This window comes from Halichoerus grypus, chromosome 11 (assembly GCF_964656455.1).
Source record: "Halichoerus grypus chromosome 11, mHalGry1.hap1.1, whole genome shotgun sequence".
NCBI classification, from domain to species: domain Eukaryota; kingdom Metazoa; phylum Chordata; class Mammalia; order Carnivora; family Phocidae; genus Halichoerus; species Halichoerus grypus.
In genome coordinates, this window is record NC_135722.1 from 28,707,700 (window position 1) to 28,735,583 (window position 27,884).

The 27,884-nt window shown below is 39.6% G+C and overlaps 1 protein-coding gene across 4 annotated transcripts in view; it reads right to left on the bottom strand.

The window, feature by feature from the left end:
* Nucleotides 1-2,180: 2,180 nt before the first annotated feature.
* The window catches only part of ARL14EP (ARF like GTPase 14 effector protein), a 36,624-nt gene continuing 10,920 nt past the window's right edge, over nt 2,181-27,884 (bottom strand). Inside the window, exons 2-5 of one of the 4 annotated variants that reach the window (XM_078058278.1) lie at nt 26,511-27,014; nt 24,737-24,864; nt 23,266-23,500; nt 2,181-2,199 (exon numbers count right to left, since the gene is read on the bottom strand). In XM_078058278.1, coding sequence (XP_077914404.1) covers nt 23,272-23,500; nt 24,737-24,864; nt 26,511-26,933 — 780 coding nt within the window. In that variant the 5' untranslated portion in view covers nt 26,934-27,014 and the 3' untranslated portion in view covers nt 2,181-2,199; nt 23,266-23,271. Of the gene's footprint in view, nt 2,200-13,495; nt 13,838-19,722; nt 23,501-24,736; nt 24,865-26,510; nt 27,067-27,884 lie in introns of those variants that run through there. The other 3 variants (XM_078058277.1, XM_036076795.2, XM_078058279.1) reach the window with 3 other exon arrangements.

The following is a 27,884-nucleotide window of genomic DNA, read 5'->3' on the forward strand; positions in this document are numbered from 1 at the left end:
ATAGATTTACCCTCTTGGGTGCAGAAATATTAGACTCGAACCGATTGAAAAATCTATCTATACTATTTGTATAATTATATAATTAGACAATCTATACCACTAGTATAGATCAAAAAATAATCTATTCTAATTTGCTGAATCCTGAGAGAAAAAAAAAAAATGGAATTCAAATATTTTCTACTACTGAAACCATGACCCGAATTGTTATCACCACCAAGCCTGCCCACCCTGGTAAACACACACTCTGGGAAGGGAGAGAAGATGCAAGATTGAGTCAGTGAATGAGGACTGACTGATAAAAATAAGGACCAAAGGATAAAAAATGAATATCAAATAATTCTGTGCAGTAAACCCGACTAAAGCCAAATGATATCAACCCTCCTTTTTCAATCAAAAACTAAGCATTCTGCTAAATAAAACGAAATGATTTGGGGAAATGCAAGTCACTTTAGTGGAAATACAATATTCCAATTTAAGAGTAACTCACATATAATCAAGTACGTGAGAGACAGTGGGGTTCAAAATGTCCTTTTAATCTGTAGTAAACCAAGCATTATAATGAGAGTAGTGTCTAAATAGCTTTCCCCTTCTTGTGGTCCACACCAAAGAAGATGAATAGCCTGGCTTAGCTACAGAGAAGCAGCCTCCAAAGCAGGGAAGTAAATGTGTCCTTCCTCTGAGAAAATGCTGGGAACCAAGAGGGTTTGTAAACATCAAGGGACAGGTGTATCCTTTTTTTTTGCTCTTCACAGTTGAGGATCTGGAACATTCCAGGCTGCCTCCAAAACTGGCAGCAAAAAAGGTTAACCAGCTGTAAAAGAATGGAAAGGGCATATCTAAAGGGGCAAACTCTTTCATGCCCTAGGGATTCTTTGGGCTCTGGTGAGAGATTGTGTCCACCTCACCCTCTCCTAGCCTGAGGGAGAGCTGCTGCTAGCCGGCGCTGGGGCTTAGAAGTAGATCCATATCAGCTTCTCGGCTTGTTTTCCAAACAAGTCCAAATCAGAGACAGATCAAGATTGAGCTCACACAGAGGGGTAAACTCTTTTTAGGCATGGGGGTAAACTCGAATTTTCTGATTAGAGAAATGAGAGCTAAGGCAAGAGAGTGCTAAATGAAAGATTCCAGGCAAAAACATCAGGGCCGGTTGCCAGCTCCCAGACTGAGCTTGGCAGACAGACAGTGGAGTTCTGACAGGGAGTTTCTCTGTGCATTTTAGAAGAAGGCAAAATGGATCTAAATGCAGCGAACCTATTGATTTATTCTCTTTGTACTGGACATGGCTTTTTATTAAAGAAAGCAGATATTCAATAGTGTTAACTAGTAATGGGAATTGACTTTTCACTAATTGCACAGACCTTGGCATTAATACACTTTAATGGAACCTGGGCTCTGCATCCCTCAGATCAATCCTGAAGTTTTTCTCTAACTCTTTCTGGTCAAAGGACATGAACAGCATTGTAACTGAGGGAGACCTTTTTAAAATCTTCCTTTCTTTTTTTCTTTTTTTTTTTTTTAATTCGTGGGATGAATAGGCTGAGGGACTTTCTTTTATTCCAGGGGACTAGAGAGAGGGATAGTTCGTAGAAAATATATAGAAACTCTGCAGTCTGAACTGACTGTGGAGTTTGGTGTCAGCTGTTTAGAATTCAGCTGTGAATGCTGGAAAAGAGTTTGGCTCCCCATGTACCTGGCTGGGTCCTACCCTTGCTGGATTCTCTGAGGCAGAAGACTCATCACTTATTTATTACTCATTGCTGGATTTATTAAAAGTAAATAGGATCCCTGACAGATACTGAGTTCACACACAGACCTGGAACCAGGGATGTGAGAATATATGTTGCTCTCACGAACCTCTAATAGAATCTGACCTCACCCAAAGGCAAAACAGCATGGGATACTAGATCCTGCCAGGAAGGAGGACATTCCTGAAATTCCCACGATGGCAAATGTCCCATTCTCTAGGACTCATTGCTAGATTCTTCCTCTGGCCAGGCAGGGCAAAGATGACCTTCTAAGACAACGATGTTTCAAATCCAAACGAGACTGGGAGGTTCTCAAAGAGAATGTTTGTATCTTATTCATCTTTGAATACAATACCCGGAGTCAGAGTGGGAAACCCGTTAAATTCATGCCTTTACCTCCTTCTAGTTGTGTGGCATTAAGTGAGCCAGGCTCTGTGAGCGGCTATGTCTTTATCTAAATAGAAAAGAAAGGAAAAAAAAAAAAAAGGTAATTGAAACACATGCTTTGCAGAGTTGTTGTGAGATTAAGTAAGATACTGTATGTAAAGCTGTTACTCATTACACTCAAAGCTTTTTAGCTCACTGAGGGCACATAGTAAACTCCTGTGAATGACAGTTATGACTTCATCATCTTTGAATCCTTTGAGTTTCGACATTGGGCATTTGGTAAATGGAAGTTCGGTGAACGGGTTCATTCTTCGCTTCAACTATTTCCATGCCCGCTCTGTATCAGCCACGGCTCTGCCATGCACAGACAGAACGCATTCCCTGACCTCATGGAGCTTACAGTTTGGTGGGGATACAGGCAATAAACAAATACATGAGTGATGAATGAGTAAACTATCTGACATGTAATTTAGGATAGTGGTAAGTGCTGCGAAGGAAGTTAAGTAAGAAAAAGGGGTAGAAAATGACTGTGTCTGTGGTCAGAGAGAGAAGGGCGGGGGTACTGGGGAGATAAGTGAATAAATGGGCAGAGGTTTCTTCAAGTACCTATAATGCACCTTTCCCAGCTTGTTTTAATTCCTCTGACCATGTGCTAACTCAATAACTTCTCTCCTTACCCGATGGATTTTTGTGCTATAGAGTTTCTCACTATGTAGTGAGGTGACATAACTCCTTATCCAAACTTTCTTATGCCTTGCATCCTTTTTCCTAAAGTGTCCCCCACCCAAATCCAGGAGTTCACCTCAGAAATGAAGACTACAACCTGGGAATTCTTCTACAACATATTTGCCTTCTGGAAGGGGACAGCTATGGATTGGAGATGTCTCGAGCTTGGAAGGAGTCTTTGCTTTCTATTTGGCTCTGCAAAGGATCACAAAACTAGACTGCCATATTGAATTATTTTCAGCAGTAGAAATTCTTCGGTGCCCCATCTCAGACCAGGCTCTAATTTGAAAGTAATAACATTTGGGCAAAGCTCAGATGCACTAAGTTGCTGCCGAGGGCTTGGTGGGTTTTGAGGTAATTGGTTTTACTCAGTTGCTGATGCTTCACTTGGACAAATGAGAAATCAAACTACAGCTCAGTTTGCAGAAAAGCCCACGTCAGCAGTTTATTCTGACTACTATTTCAGAGCTTGTTATGTTATTGGCAATAAAATGCAACTAATATACTGTTAATTAATATTGCATCCTACAGCTAATTTATCACATTATTAATCAGAGTGATAAAGCCAAGGAAAATGCGGCTCACCTTTCTTATCTTTTCAACTCTTTCAAACACTTGTATTTATGCACAAATACATGTTTTGGTCAACACTGCCAAGTGTTTGGCTGTTCCTGGATGAGTGTATTCTATTTTCAAACAGTAACTTGCCCCTCAGGAATATTTTATTTAGCAAGACAGGACTTAAAGTGAAAGGGTAACCATTTCTGATCATAACCTTGGCTTTGTGCTTCTAGTAATTATCCTTTAATTGCATTACCCTATTTGAAATAGAGTTGTAATTGGAAAAAAACAATTTGACATTCCCTGATGCTTACTCTGACATGCACTATTTGCTTTTTATTCAAATGTAAATTTTCTCCATAATACTATCAAAGAAAGAAAAAAAATTAAGCAAAATTGAAATGTCAGTTGCAATTTCTGACGTGCAGGCAGTGTCATTCACTCGTGCTGTCTGCAAGGCAAGACTTTCGGTTCAGATGGAAAAAAAATCAAGCTATGAAATTAGCATGCTCTGAGGAGAGGGAGAGATGGATGGCAGAATCACAGATTTATCCCTTTGGGATACGTGTCCACTTTGCACAATGGCTTCAAAATATCAAACAAGCTACCAGCTACAATTTTTGGATGAATAATCCTTTCTGTTTTATAATTAAAAAAATGTTTTTCCTTAAAAACTGAAGGATGATAAACTAACTCTAGACCTATTTCACCTTAGGCTTCTTGAGGCTGTAATTTTAATTTGGAACATGTGATAGGCAGCTTCTAAAAAGTCTCCAGTGATTTTAGACTCCTGACAGTCCTGCCCTTTTGTAATCTTTTCCCTTTGAGTGTGGTCTGGACCTTTTGACTTGCTTCTAATGAATAGAACATGGCAAAAGTAATGGGATGTCACTTCCAAGATTAGGTTACACAAAGTGCTGTGGCTTCTGCCTTGGGCTTCTCTGTTTTGCCCTCTCATGTGCTCACTCTGAGGGAAGCCAACTGCCATGTTGAGACCTGCCCTCTGGAGAGGCCATGTGGTAACCGAGAGAGGTCTCTGGCCAACAGCCAGTAGGGAATGGAGGCCCTCATCCAACAGCCCATGAGGAACCCAGTCTTGCTGAGAGTTTGGAAGTGAATCATTGCTCAGTTGAGCTTTCAGATGAGCCTGCAGCCCCAGATGACACCTGACTGCAATCTCTGGAGAGACCTTAAGTCACAGGCATCCAATTGAGTGACAACTGGATTCTTGATCCACAGGAATTGTGAGGTAATAAGTGTTTGTTATTTGAAGCTGCTAAGTTTCAGGGTAATTTGTTATACGGCAATAGATAACTAACATAGGGCAGGAGAGAATGGTTATTAAACAAATAAGTAATTGTAGATATGTTTGGCTTGCCATGTTATTTGGTAGGGAAAAACATGAACAGTGATGGAGGAAAACAACAACTATGCTATTTTCTTAGTATATTCCCTCAAATAAGTCACATAACCTTACTGTGTGCCTCAACTTTCTTATCTTTATCATAGGTATAATTTACTCACAAAACTTTTGTGAGTTGGAAATGAAATACCAAATGCAAAAGCAATTAGAAAAGTTCTAAGTACTGTACAGATCTGAAATGATTAGTACTAAAAATTTCTGGTACTTTCGACAATAACCCTCTCAGTCCAATATGCAACGTAGGACTCGTGGCATAGTAGAATGAGGCCTATGTCTCAGTAGACCTGGATTCTAATCCAGGCTTTTCCACTGCATGGCTACAAGACCTTGACAAAGCCACTTATGCTCTATCACTTTCAACTTCCTGACACTGAGAGAAAGGGAAATAGAACAGGTAAGTTTTGATCAGTAATGGCAGCCTAAAAGCATGGGTATAGTAATTGGGACTCTGGTCAAAAGTAACAGAAATCCACCTGAAATAGATTATCTCTAGGATCTACTCTAGGTTTAAAAATACTGATTTTTAGTATTTGTTTGGGTTTTGCTAGGTTCCCAACAGAATGTGATTGTAATTTTCCTTCACCTAGGACATTTATGTGTCAGGATGAGTGCAAAAAATACATTTCTTGAGAGGGTGGCTAGCTAAGTGAATCAATTATATGTGAAAATACTGAGCAAAGGTATGAGAACAATGAGGTCTAAATGACAGGCATGACAGAGTTGACTACCAGTGCCTACTTCTGGTCATCTGATTCTTCATTCAACGTAACTTCCAACACTTACTTTCATGTAGAAACAGTGTCTTTATTTCAGGGGGTCTTTATTCGTAGACACCTGAAGTCTGAATTTTGCAGCTATGACCTTAAGGATATCACAGGGCCAGGGCAAGCCCTTGCATGACCAGCTATGACCTTAAGGATATCACAAGGCCAGGGCAAGCCCTTGCATGACCCTGAATATAGGTGTCTCCTACTTGCCTCCCCTCCTCACTTGCTTCATCCTAGTCTTGGCCCAAGTGTTATTTCCTTTGGTCCCTCCAAACATAGGCAACAGCACTACCCCCTTTCTTGTAGGCAGAGTTGAACGTTCCCTAACCAGTTCTGAAGATCCTATGAAGGTCTCCTTGATCACATCATCTTCCTCACTGGCTTTGGGTCACTTCCTCATGTAAGAAGGTATTGGGGAAAATATATTGGATTTGGAGACAAAGGATATGGGTTGAAATTTAGATTCTGGCAGGAAATAACTGGGGGGATTTAGGCAAAAATTCTTGTGAGTCAGCAGTTAATTAATCCAGGCCTGACTTTTCTCTTCTGTAAAGTAAAGAAGAGCATAACCACCCTATCTTCCTGCATGTTTTGTGGATTAGGTGAAATACTGATTGAAAAATTATTTTGAAATTTGTAATAGTAGTATGTAAGTGCTTCCTGTGATCATTAAGGGCTAACACATTGTTCTCACTGTTAGCAGTGATGAGATAGTCTGTTCAATCCTTAGGACACGGAAAAGAATGTTAAATGTTGAGTAAGTTTTAATTGATGAGCACAGGGTGAGGGCACAGGCATATGAATCATGACCCTTAGATCAAAAGTGAAAGAAGTCCAATTCAGAATAGTTTAGGTAAAAGAATGGGCATTACTCACAATCTAGAGTAGAACGAGGGTGGATTTAGTCCTCAGGGAAAATTGGAAAAGGACTCAAATTCAACCAAGACTTGACTTTTCTCCTGGGGCAGTGCCCTTCTCTGCTATGTAGACTGTCTTCTTCCCTGGACTGGGAACCTGGCTGATGGGTGTTCCCACTCTTCAAGTTCTGTTGCTTCCACCACCGAAATGAGGCACATCCTCTCCTTAGTTTCAGCTCTAAGCATTCCAGGGAAGGATGCTGATTGGCTGGGCAGAGGTGCCCACGTGTGGACCAACTGAGGCCGGGGAGGCAGAATCCCCAGGGGAACACCTCAAAGCTGCCTTTCCCAGAGGGGTGGAAACCCCTGGGAGCAACCCTCTGAATGTCCCCTGCAGTGAGGCTGACCGGGTGGCTGGGCTGCCACACACAGTCACTCAGCTTGTACACAGTGCCCTACACAATAGCCCCACTGGCCTGGGGAGAAAGCTAACTGCCATCCAGCTGCATGAAAGCACTTCATTTCTCAAGGAAATATACCCCCAAAAGGTGGCAGTGAAAGCAATCTTGAAAAATGTTTATCTTCATGAGAGGGCATGGCAAAATTCCACTGGGAGAAAGGATATGCCCATGTCAGAGAAGCCCTTCTTGGTCCTTCATCAGAGCCTATGAGTGAAGGCCCTGGCCTGGGATGGGCAATAATTCCATCCCTCCCCCTTTCATACTGAGGTAACAGAATGGGAAACTCCACTTAGCCACTAATATGAATGGGAAAACTACAAACTAGGGGTTCTTGTTTCACACATTAGAGAAATGATTGCCCTTCCCGATGTTGTTGGAGGCATATTCCAACTTGTCTGAGTTGCTAATGTAGGAGGACCCCAGTCACCTTCGTTACTGCTTGCCAGGATGATGAAGTGCACCGAATCCACTCCATCCCTCCTGCAGAATGCTGCTGGGTTAATCTTCCTCAAGCCCACAGGCTCTCATCCTCTCTCCACTGCCTGCATCCCCGCATCTGGGCACCTAAAGCCCCTCACGCTATGGCTAAAATCTGCCTTTCCAGGTCCATCTCCTACTTTCTCTCTAGTCTACAAATATAGACCTTGTTCTCCAATATGTCCAACTGGGTCTCCCCTCCACGGCTCCCCTGCAGGCAGAGGAATGTGCTCCCTTTCACAACCTTCCCTGGTTATTCTCTGTGAAACCTTTCCTGACTCCTCCAAATAGAAATGTCCTCTCCTCCTCTGACTCCCAGAACTGATGGTTGGTACTTCCTTATGGCACTCACTATACTCTGTCTTAAGTAATATTTGTACTTGTTCCATTCCATTCTTTCAGGGAAAAGATCCTTGAAAGAAAGTTTTTAAAAAATGGTGGTGGCAAATATGTAGATTTACTATGTGCTGACACCACTGCCTATTTGAAGTTATTTAATACTCAGTACAGATGAAAAATGTTTACAGATGAAAAACTGAGGCACACAGAGGTTTAGGAACTTGCCCAAGGTCACACAGCTGAGTCAGGATCTGAACCCAGGTAGCGTACCTCCTTGAATCCATGTTCCTGACCACGATTACACTTCCCATGGAGGTGGAAGTGCATTTGCTGTGAAGCCAACAAAGCCCCTTCCAAGACAATGTACTTAATTTTTATGCAGAGCATTTGCAAGGCATTCCCAGCCATGTCACTGGATCCTTCCAACAACCCGAAAGTCAGGCCCGGTCATTGCTGCTTTTACAGATGGCAAAACTGACCTCAAAGACGATGATTGATTTTGCTTAAGGCCACCAAGCTAGTAAGTGATGGATCTGGAGCTGAAATTCAGGGTTTCTGATCCCATATATCATGCTTCCTCTACTTAGGTATTTGCTGCCTGTGGGTTCTGAGAGCCTTTCCAGCGCTTAGTGGATGGCACTCCTCCTTGCCCCCACCCCACGCAGACCCATTTGAAGAGCACTCCATCACAGCCAACAATTATCTAAATTGAAGTTGTCCATCCTGCCTTTTAAGTTCTTCTCCAGATAATGAACCTTTTCAACCAACACAGGGTGCTTGATGTTAATCACACAGAGAAATGCAACTCAATCTGTTCACCTCCAAATAGATAGAGCCTAAAAGGTAGAGGAAGTGCATTTAACTTCCAAGCCCTCATCTTGATAATTTCTTAGGGGACACTTCTTCAACTGCCTGTATTCCAGACACTTTCAAAGCCCTCAAGCAATTGCTAAATGATAATAGAAATGTGTTTGCCTGTTTCTAGACGTTTTTTGGTAAGTAGCCCATAATTGATCATTCTGCATTACAGAAAGCCTGGAGAATTATATTACATAGAAGGGTTCAGCTTTTCCAGCGGGTACGTAAATATATTCCCAAAGCAGAGGAGCCCTGGATCCTGTTAGTAACATCTAAGCACTGACCCTGGAGCAATCACTATGTCCAGTCATATCCACGGACATGCCGACTCTAAGTGTCATGGAGGCGAGTACCTCCACCAGCAAGGCCCTTGTCTTCTTTCCCAGACTTAAGTCGTCAGTGGGAAAAAGGTAAACAGGGGCAGTGGTTAAGAACTCAGTCTATGGAGTTAGGTCAGCCTGGGTGTGACTCCAGCTTCACCCCTTACCAGCTGTGTGGCTTATGCGTGTTGTTGAACTCCATTCATTGATTCGACAAATGTTTCCTGAGTATGTAGAGGGTAGCCAGTGTTGTAGGTACTGAGACAAAGGAGTGAACAAAACAGAACTACCTCATCAAGTTTTCATGTGTCTGCAAAATGGAAATAATTGAAGCACCTATCTTCGATGGCTGTTTAAGGGTTACAACACAAGTGTGGGACCGGGCTCATACTTACCACTGCAAAAAATAATAAAGTAATCTTTTACTTTGAGTCTAGATTTTAGAAAAAAATATCTCAGGGTTGTTCATGTGTTTATATTTCAAGCCTCTCTAAATTCTGTTTTTCAGAATATTTTTGAGGGGTTTCCCTTGATGGGGCCTGACAGTAAATAGTTTCTGGTGCTTCAGGCCATGTGGGTGGGAATCGTGGCAGGAGGTGGGGCCACGGGAGGGGAGAAGTGCATTTGGCAAATCCAGCCATGGTCAGAATTTGCAAGGTGGCTTTGGCCTAGATACTCCCAGGAGCTCCTCACTTCCGGTTTCACACGGAAGGGGTTGTGCTGAGCTTATTTTACCTCTGGAGTTTCTGTCTGCTCAGAACACTATTAAAAAGTTTCAGATGAAGCGTTTAACCTAAATCCCTGATATTGTGGCTCACATTCATTTTGTTTCCTCTTGCACTCCAGGTCTCAGTGGTGGGGGGTTGAGTTGGATGGCCCAGCAGAGAGATATGCACTTCTACCCAGGTCTGGGTACCTGTGCTCTCTCTCGGGCCTCCGTGTGATGCACCACAACCCCAGGCCCGTGTGCTGGCCCATATCTCCTTGGTACACAGACACAGAACCACTCCTTCTCTGATAGCCAAGCAGCTGTTCCTCCCTCCCATTCCCAAAGAATCACACTTTCCTTCCTTTGTCTTTTTATCATTAGGAATCCATTCCCCAGAAGGGTCTGGTGTCCATTTCCTTGTCTTCAAACTTTTGAGATGGGGTGAAACAAGAGTCATAGTCAAATCTTTTTTTTTTTTTTTGTCTTTTTAAGATTTTATTTATTTGAGAGTGAGCAAGCGAGTGAGAAGGTGCAGACGCGAGCCGGTGGGGGTGGGAGGCGGGATGGGGGGTGAGGGGGAGGGGCAAAGGGAGAGAAGCAGACTCCCTGCTGAGCAGGGAACTCCATGGGGCTCCATCCTGGGACTCCAGGATCAAGACCTGAGCCAAAGGCAGATGCTTTACTGACTGAGACACCCAGGTGCCCTGTCATGGTCAAATCTTATGAAATTGCCAATATCAGCTGTTTTTTGAGAAGAAGGAAGGAGGGCAGGTAGGCAAGCTTGAAGCAGCCAGGGCTAGAATTTGGTAACAACTCATCTGTTCTGCTAATAGTTATTATAGTTGATTGGATGCTTCCTCTGTACCAAGCAGTGAGCTGAGCAAAGGTTTACATATATCATCTCACTTAATGATCACAACTGAATGAAGTCCCTCCCCACTACCCCCACTCTATTAAATTATTCCCATTTTAAGGACACAAAAAATGAGGGTCAGAGTTGTCAAGAGACTTGCCGAAGTCCTTTAACGTTTGTCCACAAGAGCCATGCCTCATCTGCTATATGAGGGGATACAAACCATTGGCATCAACAACTTCCACCACCTTTTTGTAATGCTGCATTTTTGTGATTAGAGTGTTCAGTACAGGAAGTTTGAAAACTGTACAACATATGATAGAAAAAAATGAAAAATAACATCCAACCAAAGATAAGTTCTCTTAGCATTTTGAGGTTCCTGTTTTTCTGCTTTATTTTGCTTTTTAACAATTTGGAGTTGTCCTGTTTACCTTGTTTTGTACTCTGCCTTAAAAAAAAATAATTAACCTCATGACCATTGCCCCATGTCATTAAAATTTTTCCACCCAACCTATTTGGTTGCATTATGTTGATACATAAATATTATACCATTACTTATTCAACAGTTTTCCTCTAGTTGGAAAATTAGTTTGCAAATTTTGCTATTGTAAGTGTGATGAGCATCATCGTACAAAATCTCTATTTTTAAGCCCCTGGTGGCAGCCATGTTTGTCATTTAGAGGTGATTTCCCTCCTGTGAGAAGTGTCATCACTTACATCTGGTTGTTTAGTCATGATGACCTTCATGGGTCAATGGAGCTGACACGTTGTACCTGCTGGGAGTAGACACAGCTGGGCCTGGGGCATGAGTACCCAGACCAAAGGCCAACAGCACGCAAAGTGGCAGAACCCGCAGCGACTCCCCTTTTGCTGTTCTGGGCTCAGCTTGTTAAGGGTTTCCCAGAAGGAGGGATGAGCAGAGTAGAGAGAGCAAGGAGAGCTCATGTGTGGCTGCATTCACCTCTGAGAGCTCACCACCCCCTGCCACAGAGCCAGCTCCCCTTGGCACCTGCCTTTGGCACCTGTGGCTCTTGCCTCCTGGGGCCCAGGGTCTGGGCTCTGCACTTCCTGAGGCCCCCAAGCCTTTGCCTTCCTTCGGCAGCAGATTCTTACCTACCAAAGACAAAACAGAGGACAGCAAACAAAACACTTCCTTTTATTCCTTTTCCCCTTCATTTCTAAAACCTTATTCTTACTTGGTCAAACTCCCTTCCCTCACTCAAAGAAAGAGGGGACTAGCTTCTTTTATTGGGGGCACGGAGAAGAAAGGAAGGGAAGAAGGTAGAAATATACCTAGTAAACTACATTACCAGTTTATCTCCAGCTTCCTGCTTTTCCTAAAGTGTAACTTTTTTTATATTTTAAAATATTTATTCAACAAAATTGATTGAATGTGTAGTATGTGCCAAGTGTTTTTGCTTAATGCAACAGAGGATGGAAATGACCAAGGCTCATCTTAAAAGAAAATTTCATATAACTTTGCTCTGTTTGGCTGCTTTTTCAGAAATGTAGAACATTGCCATTTACTGAGCATCTGTGTTAGGTTCTGAAGCGGGCACATTTAATCCTCACAACATTGTTATCCTGTGGGTACCACTATTCAGAAATCTGAGGTCTCTAGAAACTAAGTAACTTGTGTGAAGTCATAAAGCCAGGAAGGAATAGAGACAGTACTCAAATTCAGGTTTTTCTAACACCAAAGCCCATGCTCTTTTCTCTGGATTGTAGAAATACTTATAATTGAAGTGTGGACTGGTTCTAGAATATTCCACTACAATCTACTTCAATAAAGTATTTGATTTTCAGTTGAAAGAACGACTTATATAAAAATGAAGTGGTTGAGAAAGAAAACTTTTCTCTTCTCCATATAATATTTAGAAGAAACATTTTCCTCCCAAAGGGCTTAAGCAAATGGTGCTTAAGCAAATGGCACTCCAATTTAACCTTAAGAAATTTTGTTTCTAAATGTACACTTTGTCCAAAGCAGGTTGGAGGCAGTTTGTAGTAAAACATCGCCCTCTTCTGGGCATATGGGTATCGTACAACGGAGATGGATACAAAGGATTTAAACGTCAGAACGAAAGTACAGTTAGGTGCCCAATGACACAATGAAAGGCTGTTGTTATCATTTATCAGGTGTATATCTAACTCTTCAAAGTGACTCCTCCGAATGGAAGCAGAAAGATATTTTGGAACTGGCCAAGCAATAATTTTCTGTCCATTTTTCTGGAGGTGTTTGAACGCTGGGGACTCCAGGACACACCTTAAGGAACCTGTAATACCTAACTAGAATCGTAATTATAATAACAAGCCATAATAATTCCTAAACCATCAGAATCAAATAGCTCCAGTGAATCCTGAATAGGAAGAAGTTCACATTCATAAACTGAATGGAAAAAGAATACAGTGACTATAAGTCAGCATTTGAACTTCGGAGTCAAATAGACCCCATTTGATTCCCTTCTCTTTCATTTATAAGCTATGTGACCATAGGCAAGTTATTAAATTATTTGAGCCTCAGTTTCTTCATTTGTTAAATCATAATTATAAAAGTAGCAGCTTAAGTGAAATAAGCCAGGCAAAGACAAATATTGCATGGTAACACTTAACGTGGAATCAAACAAAAAGTCAAAACTCTTGGAAATAGAGCATAGAAAAGTGGTTGCCAGGGCCTGGGGGCGGGGGCGGTGGGCAGGGGGACCAGTTTACCAGGGAAATACGGAGAGGTTGGTAAGAGGGTACAAACTTTCAGCTATATGATGAATAAGGTTTGAGGATCTAATGTAAAACAGGGTGACTATAATTGCTAATACTGTACTGTGTAACTGAAAAGGTAGCAGCTAAGTAGGACAGGTGGGAAGATGAAATGAGAGAACACCCAACAAAGGTAGCATGCTGCTAAGAGTTAGACTCAATATGTGTGAAATGGTACTATATTATTAGGTCTGTCCCAATTATTAATTGTATAGAATCGGTTCTTTTAAATTTGAAGCACAAAAGTCCACAAAGTAGAAGTATAAAAACAGGGTTGTTTTTTTTCCCCCTTAAAGTGTGTTTATTTTTACCAAAGTTTTGGCTAATAGCAAAGGTTTAACAATCCAAATATTTCTCTAAATTATACAAATGTTAGAGCTATATATTTTTCCAAGGAAATAGATGATAGCCCTACAAAGATGTTTTGGAACAAAAAAACCTCAGAGGGGCGCCTGGGTGGCTCAGTCGGTTAAGCGTCTGCCTTCGGCTCAGGTCATGATCTCAGGGTCCTGGGATCAAGTCCCACGTCGGGCTCCCTGCTAGGCGGGGAGCCTGCTTCTCCCTCTCCCTCTGCTGCTCCCCCCTGCTTGTGCTCTCTCTCTGTCAAAAAAAAAAAAAAAAAGTCTTAAAAAAAAAAAACCCTCAGAAATATGCCAACCTGTGAAATTCATGGCAAAAATAATCAATGCTTTTTTTCGTTTAATTTCAAAACTGAAAAAAAGTTTTAAAAATACATCAGTATAGAAAATAAAAAAAAATGAAAGCATCCAAATATCCCTATCATAAGTGATTTAGAATATCCAGCTTCTAAAATACTATCAAGTATCAGAAAGTCCCTGTACGTTTCGTTTTTTGGCACTATTATCATTGGAAGTGACATACAGAAAATGCTGAACTGTGCCTTGTTCACTCTTCTCTGGTAGAACTACTGCCTCACATTCTCTACTTCAACATACGGAATTAAGTGTCCTGGAAAGGACAGAAGGGACGAAGAACCAGAGCTGTTAATGCTTAAATTTCACTTTGCTGGAAATGTATTATGAATCACTAATTTGAGGCAATGATATACCTTTAATTGCTTGACAAGTTAATTAACTCAGATTCAGCTATTAAACATCTGATCATTTAACCTAGGAATGTGTTCTAACTATGAGACATAGGGTTATAGAGAAAATGCATCAGGTTTACAAACCTCAAACATTCTAAGTGCTTTAAAAGCAAGCAATGCCAACTAAAACACCAAACACTGATACCTTAATAAGTCTCTCATCTTTTATTATAGAATTTCAGACCCTAGTGGCAAATTACCCCAGTCCATGCTACATTCATCCTTCAAAGGAGGTTGAGTTAAGGTCCACGACAACTACAGAGTGAGCAGCTTCTGCAAGAATTTGGAGGAGGAATAAAGATGTGGCTGTAGGTCACAGCTACTTGTGCTCCTTCTTTAAAATGCATATACAGGGCGCCTGGGTGGCTCAGTCATTAAGCATCTGCCTTCAGCTCAGGTCATGATCCCAGGGTCCTGGGATCGAGTCCCACATCGGGCTCCCTGCTCGGCAGGAAGCCCGCTTCTTCCTCTCCCACTCCCCCTGCTTGTGTTCCTGCTCTCGCTATCTCTCTGTCAAATAAATAAATAAAATCTTTAAAAAAAAAGAAAAAAAATGCATGTACATTCCAAGGGCATGAGTTTCAAACAGGCCATTTTACCCTTGAGCTCTGGTGGTTTTTATCCTTGGATGAATAGAGTTAACTCTTCATCTGGTCACTACCTTGTATTCACTTAATGGCCAATCACGGGAAAAAAAGTGAAAATGACTGGCTCATGTGACTGAATAGTTCAGGATTGACTTCAGACATAGCCGGATCCGGGTATCCAAATCCTGTCTGTCTGTCTGTCTGACTGTGGCTTCTGCTTTTACGTATGTTGCTTTCATTCTAAGGCCGATTCTTAAGTGGTGTCTGGATAAGACACCAATAGATCCAGTCCTAAATCTGTAACATTAGAAACTCTCACTGAAAAATGAGTAGCTCTTTTTCTCTGGGCCCAGCAATGCTGATGTTTATTGGCTTTGATCGGATCAGCTAATCGTGTATTCACCCTTGAGACATTCACTAAGTTTGGGGAGATGCTGCACTCTCAAAGGCCAGGACTCGGTGATGTGCCCACCCCAGGAATCACAAAGTGAGGTCAACACCACCTGAACACAGGCTGAGTATGAGGGTGGTTGCTCAAAGGCAAATTTCGGTGCTAACACCAAAAGGAGGGATTGATACTAAGTATGCAAAACACTACTGAGCTTTAACCAGGGTGGTGAAGACAAAATAAAAATGAACAACAAAAAACCAAAGCAGATTCAAGAATGTTCCAAGGAGGAGCTAAATGGATTTGATAACATGAATAGGAAAAAGGAGTAAAAATGATTGAGTTACATATTCACTGACTCACCGAAGGCCAGAGATACAGAAAAAGAAAAAAAATCTAATGAAGAAATTACACTCTGATTTAGAGCCTGGATCTTTCTGGGAAACAATCTGGAATAGAGACTAAATGGGTTATTGTATTAGCCAGGGTTCTCCAGAGAAATGAAAGAAGGTGTGTGTGTATAGATTGAGAGAGACGGAGAGAGACACACAGACAGACACACACAGATTTTTTAGGGAATTGGCTCACATGATTGTGGGGCTAAGTCCAAAACGTGTAAAGAAGAGTTGATGCTGCAGCTCGAGTCTGAAAAGGTAGTTGAGAGGCAGAATTCGTTCTTTGTTGGGGTTCATCAATATTTTTAAAACCTTCAATTGGTTGGATGATGCCCACTCACATTATGGAAGGTAATCTGCTTAATTAAAAGTCTACTGAAGGGCGGCGCCTGGGTGGCTCAGTTGTTAAGCGTCTGCCTTCGGCTCAGGTCATGATCCCAGAGTCCTGGGATAGAGCCCCACATCAGGCTCCCTGCTCTGCGGAAAGCCTGCTTCTCCCTCTCCCACTCCCCCTGCTTGTGTTCCCTCTCGCTGTGTTTCTCTCTGTAAAAGAAATAAACCTTAAAAAAAAAAATTAAAAAAAAAAGTATACTGATGTATATGTTAATCACATCTAAAAAATACCTTCATAGCAAATCTAGAGTAATGTCTGATGAAAAACTGGATAGCATCGTCTAACCGAGGTGCCACAGAAAATCAACCATCCGTCACCCACTTGAATTCTGAGTGATCTCCACACTGAGCCAGAAGGGAGTTTCCTTCCCAGTGCTCAAGCCAAACCCCAGACCAATTAAACCAGGTATCTGGGGGTGAGGCCCAAATAAAGGTATTTTTTTGATGTTCCACAGGTTACTCCAGTGTGCTTCCAAGGTTGAGAACCACCGTTGTAGAGCAGTTTTTCAAGGATGGTTTCCAGACTAGCCACTTCAACCTCACCTACAAACCTTACCTACAAAGGTGATAGAAATGCTAATTATCTGTCCCTCCTCCAGACCTACTAAATCAGAAACTGTGGGTTCAACCCTAGCCCTGCAGGCTGGGGTTTAACAAGCCCCTCAGGTGATTCTGATGCTTGCTCAAATTCGAGAACCACTGGTCTAGAGTTCTTCAATGACACAATGCTAACACGTGCAGGAGTGTTAACACTACACCTCCTCCACTCTCTAGTCTCTTAATCAGAAGAGCAGGTCTGTTAGTAAGTCTCCTTGGGTGAAAGAACTCATTAAGGTTTTCTTAAGTAATCGAGTGTTTGTTGCAAGGATATGTAATGAAAATTATGGAATCTTGACTTTGCATTGAGAGTGGGCATTTTCGAGATACAACAGATGTACGAATCTGACAGCAGCTCTGGGGACTCACTGACAGCTCCGAGAGCTGTTGCCTCCCAAGTGTGTAGGTCTAGAACCCTAGCGTGCCTTAGCCATTCTGTCCTTTCATGTCCCCTTATACAAACCACCGAATTCTTTCTCCTCTATCTAAAGTTTTGAGAGCATCTGATTGGCTCAATCTCTTTCATCACTTGGTGATGATGTTTCCTTAACATGTGCCCAACTTGTAAGCTTTGCTGGCCAAACTGGCTTCCCTTGGGTCAGGTCTCTTACCAAAGTCAACCAGTTGGGACCAGGGGAAAACAAAATGCAGAGTAAGAATCTCCTAGGGCCATTTCCCTACCTAAAGGTCTGAGGGCCCTAACATGGGCTGTGGGTATGTCACACAGTGGGAAACTTGGTCTGTTAAGGATGTTTAGCTGTTCTCTGACCCTTAAATCTATGTGAAGTTCTTTGATACAAAAAGACATCGAGGACAAATTAAGCATTTATTCAACTATAACTTCTGGGGATGAGTTGGAAACTTTTACAGAAAAACTTTGGAAATGTTTTCCTTTCAATATTTGCTATAGGGAAGTCTTGTGGCCAAGTTTAGAAAAGCCATAAGCCATGTTATTTTGGAAAATCATCTTATTTGCATGCACCAGATTGTAGGGCCTATATTTTATGCAGAGTGCTCTTTGCATAGTCTCCTTCACTAAGGCATAAATGACGAAAGCATGTTGGTAATTTTAAAAACCTCATTTACCAAAAAAACAAAACAAACAAACAAAAAACCCCTCAAGTGATAGTTTTCTCCAGATCAACAGATTGGCCCTCCAGGCTCCATTTTAACAACTGATCTGGGGGCGCTTGGGTGGCTCAGTAGGTTATGCATCCGGCTCTTGATTTCGGCTCAGGTCATGATCTCAGGGTCATGAGATAGAGCCCTGCGTGGGGCTCCTTGTTCAGCTCAGAGTCAGCTTGAGAGTCTCTGTCTTTCCCTCTCCCTCTGCGCCCCCCTGCTGGTGGGAGGACTTACACTCGTGCTCTCTCTCTCAAATAAAATCTTAATGAGACCTGATCTGATTTCACTATACTAAGCTGAACTGAAAAACGGGAAACTTCAGTCCAAATCTCAAAATGGTTAACTAACCTCTGGGGAAGGCATGAGTTTGTTATTTACAAACCCTTAATGAGGCACCTGGGTGGCTCAGTCATTAAGCGTCTGTCTTCGGCTCGGGTCATGATCCCAACGTCCTGGGATTGAGCCCCGCATTGGGCTCCCTGCTCCGCGGGAAGCTTGTTTCTCCCTCTCCCACTCCCCCTGCTTGTGTTCCCTCTTTTGCTGTCTCTCTCCGTCGAAATAAATAAATTATTAAAAAAAAAAAAAGTCACCCTAATGATGCCAGAATTCACTGAACATTCCTGAATAGTTTTACCTCTCAATGCCAAAATTAAATTTGTACTTCACCCAGAACCTTGTAGAACCCACTTACATGGTACCAGTGCTGCCACTATTACTTTATCTTAGGCCACTAAATAACCAATTTAAAAAAAAATAAGTAAATTCTACCTTGAAGTCTAAATCATAAACTTGGGCTACCAGAATACAACAAAATAAAAAAAACCAAAACTTAATGTGTATTTATCAAGTTGTTTAATGTAACTGATTGGTTGTTGATAACAAAGGGATACTTACAGAGCTAGTATTTACATTTTGAATCATTTCAGGTCTCCTTTTACAGGCCATATTCTTTTATCTTGGTTTTACAGAAATTCTCTCAAAAGGACAAATATCCTGCAACTCTGACCCATGTCTAGTTTTTATATTATTTCATTAAAGAAAAATGTGCCCTCACCTCAAAATGTCCCCCTGAAAAGAACTGAGTAAAAGAAGGATCATCCAGCATGTTTACAATGAAAATCATGAGCCAAACTTTTGTGTTTTCATGCATTATGTGATGGAGTTGGGAGTATTGGAAGGTTTTGGCCATTTTAGCAGCATTTGTAAGCATTTTACTTTTAATAGGTCCATTTATCTTAAAACCATAGCTGAAGATTATGGCAACTCTTTAATAAAACAGTTGTTTGCTTGCAGTGATAGGAAATGAGAAAATTGAAGTTTTAAAATCATTAAGTGTCTCAAAGAAATTTTTCACTCATGGCTTTAAGGGGAAAAAAAATTAATACATTTAGTTTAAGTGCCATTGATAGGGCTGTAATTAAATACTTTCAAACTGCACTTAAAGATGCAGTATTACTAACTCAACTGAGTTAATGTTTTATCTGGTAAATCTCCTTTATCTTCTGGAAGTTAGATTATCTTGGTAAAATTAGTCAATCCTCACAACTATGCCATTACAAATAATCTATAGGTCAGGAGTATATATTCTACAGGAATTATGCCTTTCAAACTAAGTGTTCAATGGAGTGTTTGATGATTTTTAAGTAGATAAATGCATTATTTTTCCAAGTTTCTACACTTTATAAAAATAAGTGAAATCCAGAAGTACCCCTGCATATTTTCATATCCTCACTCATATTCCAAAAAAAACAAACCTGGTTGAGTCCTGCTGGGTGAGGCCTAAGAATGTTACAAAGAGAAACCATTCTACTTTACCAGGGTTCTTTAAAATAGCCCACTTCAATGTAAATACCGGTGTTCACAGTTTAATTTAGAAGTGAAGAGATTAAGCATTAAGGAGTAGCAGCAGAGAGTTTATTTACATCAAAATACCAGCAGATGTCAGCAAAAACTAAGGCCGTGCCACATGACTTTGTACAAGGACCTTAAGCTATTTCTTTCAGGGTATCCGCAATGTAAACAGAAAATCTCGAATTACCTAAGTGCAGTCCTTTTAAGACCCCTCCGTTTTATACATTGTTACTTGACCCGGGAGGGGTGGGGTCTCAGTGGGATCTGCCTTTTCAGCGCAGCAACACCTCTTTCAAAGAACTAAACTGCCCAGATTTTGTCCAACGAAACTCACCTACAACGCTTTATACACTTCAGACAGCCATCCCCATTAAAAAACAAACATTTTTGTTTGTTTACAGAATACTCATATTACCTAGGCTCTGCAATATGTGTTTAGGGGTTCTGAACATGGAATATTTGAGAGCTCATGAAAGCATTTTTCTGGAGAATTTTGTCAGGTGGTAGAACAGCTTGTTATACAGAAGTAGATATAACATTTTAAAAATAGAAGAATCAAGTATAATATTTCATCTTATACTTGTAAAAGAAATAGGAAAAAGATTACATGGGATGCCATTTACTTCAAATATACACATGCATTTTTATTTTAATGTTTGTGGCCAATACTGTGTAAGACCAATGTTTATGGCCTTACATTAACTTCTCCAGCAGGAGCCATATATAGCAGAAGTGTTCATATTGCTTTTATTTCTGCTTGTTAGACTAATAGTATCCTAAAATAATTTAGCCACCTGGAACCATACTTATGCAAAATATAAAAAGAATCTAGATGATTTAATTGTATTCTGTATTTCTGTGATTCTATATTAAAAAATAGTAAGCGAACTCATGACGTAATTTTCCCAAAACACAGCTTTTATTACAGCATACTCTAAATTAGACATACCTCTCTCTGTAAACATTGTGCATGCTCATGAAAAGTGAGTGCTTCCTATTTAGGAAACAGGTATAATGAACAAATATAAGCAAAACTGTTCAAGAAATTTACCCTTGAAACTTAAATTAACTATTACCATCTTTGAAAAAAAACACAGAAATGTTCCACTAAGGAATGCTGAAATATAAACAATTTGAATTTTAAAGTCATTTATTCTTTTGAAAATCTATTCCTGTTTTAAACAAAAAAAAACTAAGACTTAAATTTGTCCCTACGAATAGCTTAAGCAATATACTAAATCATACTTACTTAGAACCAACAAAAACATTGGCAGTAATGCAACTAATGTCTAATGAACCCAGAAGTTCAGATAAAATTGGGAGTCTGTGTATCCTCTATAACACATTATTTCCTTAATTCAGAAAAAAAAAAATCTAGCATCTGATTTTAAGTGTATAAAGCCAAAATATTCTTTTTGCCAGTGCTCTGTTGAAATGTGAATTAAATAACTGATACTGGGGTGCCTGGGTGGCTCAGTCATTAAGCGTCTGCCTTCAGCTCAGGTCATGATCCCAGGGTCCTGGGATCGAGCCCCGCATCGGGCTCCCTGCTCGGCTGGAAGCCTGCTTCTCCCTCTGCCACTCCCCCTGCTTCTGTTCCTGCTCTCTCTGTCAAATAAATAAATAAATCTTCAAAAAAAAAAAAAAAGTATGATACTAACCATACTTCTGATAACTAGGTCAGTGACAAATGTAATTTAATGACAATTCCATGGTTCAAAATGGCATTCCATCAAAGTAAAACCTGTTAAACGGGTACCAGAAGTATACAGGAGTAAAAATAAACCTCTATTGGTTAATTTAATCAAACTGGTTGTATAAATTTCGTTTCAATAGCTAAAAAGTATTTCAAACTGCTAAAAGCTCATCTGATTAAACCAAAGTACTCTAATTTAGGGAAAACCAAGCAAAAACCTAGTTTAGTGGCAATGTCCTAGATGAACAATTTTAGACAAATAGGTAGCTGCTTAAAAAAAGAGCAGTTATCACCCACTCTCATCCTCCAAACAGCACCCATACAAATTCCATAAAAACCTGTACAAGATTCAATTTCCAAACAATTTATACTCTCTCTCAACCAGTGTTTCTCTAATGTTTTTTTCTCATTATTACTCCCTTAAAGCCTTTTTTAGGCTTCTTAATCCTAATCACCACCCATAAAACTTTAATACCACAGACACAATGTATCCCTGTTTATGTATTATATGTATATCCATGCTTTATACAAAGAATGAGATTTTTGCCATCAAAAACAAATTTTCACCAAGAATGTATGGTCTAAACAATGAAAGGTTTACAATACTAAAACTTTAAGGGTAAATCGCCAGATGAATTTTAGCATTTAGATACGCAGATTATTTCCAAAATACTTTTAACACTCAACTACCTAGTTTTATCAAAATTAATTTTTCCTGAAGTAGGTGGGCACTGTACTCAGCTACAGTCCTTGGCTGGCACAGTAATGTAGGACCATAAAAAATGGCCATTCAAAGCAATCTTAATAATCAATGGGGGAAAATGTTCTGTGACCTTTAAAAATCTGTCAAAATATTAAAAACTTGGTGTTATAAACAAAAGAAAACGAAAACATTGTAAAAAAGTATGTTAGTACACTGTAATTTAAAACATTAGAAACACGGCGAAAGTGTTATTCCACTGTAAAAGCTAACCATAAGGGGTTTGAACAGTGCTTGACTTTTTGTTAACTTAGGATACTAAGTAAGCATCTACTCTATGCCATAGCAAACTGTCATACTCAAGTTTGGATTCAGCTTCCACAATTTTATCATTCATACTTTCAATGTTGTAAAATAACTCTAATTGCCTTTAGTGTGAAGTTTTTACCATCACTTTCTCTGGGACCTACTCAACCTTCTCGTCACAACCAGTTTCCCTTACGCTTGCCTCCACAAGGCTCCCCTAGCTGTGTACTGAGGCTCGCGGCAGCACCAACATTCCCATCGGGGATTTCCTCCACAACTCCACTTACATTCAGTTCAAATCTCACATCTAGCATTACCGTTTTTCCTTTCTTCATTCACTTTTATCTTTGTTGGCCAGTTCTTTTGATGATCTACTTTTGTAAAATGTCACATGGGTGACAAGGAGACAATACAACCACATGCTTTGCTGTCTGGGAGTGAACTGAATGACAGATGTGCAGTAACCAATCACTAGCAGAATCTGAGAGAAGTACTGTGATTGGTCCGTGACGATGAAGCACGTCTGCTACATAATGATTTGTGGACCAAAGGGCTAGCAGGGAAGTTTGTACTTTACCTAACTGCTCACAGTATAGACCATGGTAACTGAAATTTGCGCTGTGCTAATGGAGGACTGCCTTTGCCTACTTGTTGACATTGACCCGGACAGGCTCAAAGCTGACTGCTGAGGAACAGCTCATCTAAATTTACATCAGATAATGAATCTTAAAGCACCCTAAATGGCAACATTAGTGCAGAGTGAGTGCATGCTGAGGTGGTTTTCAAATTCTTGTCATTTGGCAATCAACTTTAAAATGTATCTTAGGGTGACAGAGTTTTAGAAATAGAGAAGGGATATTTAAAGAGCCCATAATCTGATACCATAAATTATCCAGCGTGTTTGTTATGAATGATTTCTCCTCCTTCGATTTCGATTTGCTCATACAGCCACTTGCGGTCACAGCGGCATTCAGCTCCGCATTTGGTGGAACCACAGGCAGGACAAGCATAGAAACATCCTAAACAGTCTTCATCAAGGCAGTCACAAAGGTCCATTCCACTGAAAATCAGGAGACCCTGGCTATCATAGACCTTACTCTTTGCTGGTATCACTTGTCTGTAAAATAAAACACAAGACGAATTACACCTCACAAACACGTTATTTTTGAATAGGTTATTGAAAATAAGGCAATGAAAACAAATTTAAGGAGGTGTAATATTTTGAATTAGGGATGACATCCTGCAAAACTGGTACATAACTTACCAGACTCAAGCCTAATTAGCAGTAAATGAGCTCTGTGAGAAGAAGAGACTCATTCTAAAGTGTGGAGACAAATCCAAAAAGCCTGAATATGCCTCTAGAAGTCCATTTAAAAGTCAACTCAGTCCATTCCTTTACTATTTCCAAAAAATATATTTCTGTTTAAAATATTTTCCCCTTACCTTAACAGCAACGACAGAGAACAGCAGCTTAATAGTGGTACATTTTGTTGGTTACCGATCTCTTTCTACTACCCTATTGGTTTTTATACTGCAATTAATCTGTTTCTTGTTCTTTAATGGACTCTAGCAAATCTGGCTTAAAAACAATTAAATGACCCAATGGAAACCTTAACAGATGGAATAAATGGCATATGTAGAAAATAATTCTGAATGATTATACTAACATTTCTTTGTCAACCTGTGCTTAAGAAATGTTCAATTTAAAAAGTCATATTCTAAACAATTTAGTTTTCTCATTCATTCTGTTGACTGTACCATAACTGTTTCTACTTCAGACATGTAAAAAGATAAAAAGCAACCCTGAATTCTTGTAAGATTGACTTTTTGGATGCCACCCATAGAGGAATGACATACCAATTATATAATACCAATGTTTTTAAAGAATTGTTTTAAGTATAATGCTTAAATTTTAATTCTCATGCCAAAAATGTTAACCTGTTCACTTCATTGACACTTTCTTAGAAATAAATTTTTAGGGGCACCTGGGAGGCTCAGTCGGTTAAGCCACTGCCTTTGGCTCAGGTCATGATCCCAGGGCCTTGGGATCAAGCCCCGCATCGGGCTCCCTGCTCGGCGGGGAGCCTGCTTCTCCCTCTCCCTCTGCCTGCCTCTCTGCCTACTTGTTCTCTCTCTGTCAAATAAATAAATAAAATCTTTAAAAAAAAAAAAAAAAAAGAAATTTTTAGAGTTGAAAGGAATGCCTTCATTTTATATGCAGTCTTTGGAGATTCTTACTAATTCCAGATCATCCAATTTAATATACCCAGAAAATTCAAAACTTAAGATTGTGAAAACAATACAGATGTGAAGCAGCAAGTTAATACAAGTCTTAAGTGAACACACAGCCTACCTGTCAGAACCAGCGGTTGCATTTTTTGTGAGCCTTCTTTTTTCTCTTTTACCAGTTTCTGGAGCAAATTCAGTTTGCTTTCCTGGGTTTGTAAATTGCAACGACCTCAAAGCTTTAGCAGTTCTTCCCTGAATAAAGGTAACAAATTATCAACTCAAATCTTGACAACAGACCATGAACAGATTAATATTTAACTTAATGTTAATCCAGATTATTCCTTAACCTGAAGGATGGTCTGGAATTCACAAAAAAGAAGAAAAAGGTTTTAGAGCCCAAGTGCAACAACATTTACACAGCCCTAGACAATATCCAAAGTTTATGGGTTAATTTAGTTGTAATATTTTCATTACCTAATTTTAGTCTCTGGCATATCAGGAGGGGCAACAAGCATGGTAAAAATGCAACAGCTGCTGCTAAGATGGCAGAAAAGGCAGAAAAACTGTTGTATAACAGTTGTATAACAACGGCATAACGCTGAGATTCCTGGGGCGCCTGGTGGTGGAGTCTGTGACTCATGATCTTGGGGTTATGAGTTCGAGCCCTATGTTGGGTGTGGAGATTACTTAAAAAAATATTAAATCTTTAAAAACAAAAACAAAAACAAAACTGATGTTTCTAATATGATCTTAAGTCCTGAGGAAAGGTTCTATTATATATATTTTTAAAAGCAGGGAGGTAATATGGTTTTAAGTTCTGAAATAGTATTATCATCTTTTTAAAAAGCTTTGGTAAAACAAAATTTCGATGATTAAGGATTTAAGTTCATTATCTGGGGAAAAAGCAGTTTATGTGATATATTCCACGAGAGCAACAAATAAATGAAATGGAGAAAACATCTAAGTGACAGCAGCAAGTACCTAGTATGAACTGCAAGAGAACAGTGGATCCTGGAGATATGCCTCTAAGGGGAGAACAAAAGGGAAGCACTAAATATAATTTAAAATTTTAATTATCTTTTAATTTGGTTTATTAATATAATGAAAAGGAAGAAATTGAGGAAAATATCCCAGCAGCAAGAATGATAAATTGGTTATAAATAGAAATTTTGAGAAGTGCTCCTTTGATATACTTGTCTTTGTTCTACACCAAAGACAGCTTTATGAAATCTCAATGTTTTTCTGATATAGTTAAATAATCTGAATGTAGGCATGTGAATAAGGGAGTTATAAATATTTAGTATTTACAATGTAAATATGTATGCTTTTTGACCACAGGGAGTTCTTAAATTAGCTGGATCATACCAAATAAGAACTCAGAGCTAGAAGCAAAGGAAACTCACAAGCATCTAAAAAACCCAAACAAGAATGTTATTAGTGACAAAGGAGAAAGAAAGGCTGAAGAAACAATTATTGCAAGTCATTTCTCTGGTGTTCATTTTAAAGCAGTCATTTTTAAGTCCTTCATAAGAAAGGGGAATTCATTTTGCTATAAAGATCCTCACTGGTGGGCAGGTCTCACGGAGTTACTTTGGTATTAGAAAAGAAACTAAGATAACAATTAAGTCCTGGCTTTACCAGAATGTTCTGAAAGCCACTCCCAACATCATAGCCCTAGGAGTTGCAGCTTGAGTCTTGGACATAGTATGTTATTCCTTTCTCAAGCATACTTTATCATCCAGTCTGGGTATACAAAAATATTTAGAAACACTATTTTCACCTCCCCAACTTTAATTCACAATTAGTATAATAAATGATAACGTAAATATTTCTTTATAGTTCAACAAAACCTCACATTGTAGAAGTACACAGAAGAAAAAAATGACTGCTATACATACATCTGAATCAGGTTTTCTTCTCTGCCGGTCTTCAGAATCAACATCCACACTTCCATTGATTATCTGTGTACATTTTGGGCAAAGTTTCCAACCAGGTACAAGCTGTCTTCCAAATTTTGCACTCAGAAAAGTGGCATCATCTAAGTCAATTACATGCAAATTTTTTTTGGCTAGTTTTTTGTGTATGTTAAATGGGTCACAACATGACTTCTGCAAATCCTCAAATCTGTCAATGTAAATTTTTGCATGATGGAAGCAAATGGTATTGTTCCCAGAAAGTGTCATTCCAGTTCTAAGTTGAAGTAAAAGCATATCATTTGATGACAATTCTTGCAAAGTCTTGAAACCAGTGTGACGAGTGTAGTAGGTTTTATGGCACTCATTTGTGGTACGAAGCTGGACTCCAACTGAACATGGATCCATCACTCTAGATTCCAGCAAATTTCCCTTGTTTGATTTTGCCTAGGGATCTCTCTCTCTCTAGTAGGTCACGTGCTGATCGCCCTAGAGAAGACACTGAAGTCAGATTTGTGCCGCAAACTTTTTATCTGGGAAACTGAAAAAGCATTTTATAAACTTCAATATCTATTTAAAAGAAAGAAACTCTTAGCATGCGAGGAGTAGAAAGACATTTACCAAAAGCTTACAATAAACATTATTTAATCATAAAACATTAGAAGCATTCCCTGTAAAGTTAGAACTACAAACGAATACTTGCCATTTAACACTATAGTAAAGCTTCCACTTAATACTGTATTAAAAGGTACAGGGATTGAGAAGTATTACTCAAAGATGATATAAATATCTACACAGAAAATACAAAAGGTTCAGCAGACAGACTTTTAAAACTAGTAAGATAATTCAACAATGATGCTAGAAACCTAAAACATTAAGAGACCTTACAAAATAAATCCTACAAAAGACATGCAAGACTTTTATGGAGAAAATCATCAAACAGAAATACAAAAAAGGTATCCTAAATAAATGTAGAAATTAATCATGGGAAATCTTACCGCGGTATATAAATTCTCTGGGAATTTATCTATAAATTCAGTACTATTCCAATCAAATCCCAGCAGGTATTCCACCCACTCCCCCTTGGAATTTAGCATTTAGTTTACATGGAAGAGTAAAAATCCATGAAAGTCAAGATAGTCTTGAAGGAAAACAAAGTAAGATATTTGCTATAAAGCTGTTGTAATTAAAACAGTGTGGTATTTAGTACAGTAGTATAGACAAATATAGTATAGTATAGATCCAAGAAAAGATGAGGGCTTGGTGCAGTATAGGACATGTGATTTTATAAAATCAATGGGTAGTGCACATTAATGGGGAAAAGATTTAATAAAAGATTAGGGGATAACTAGCTAACTA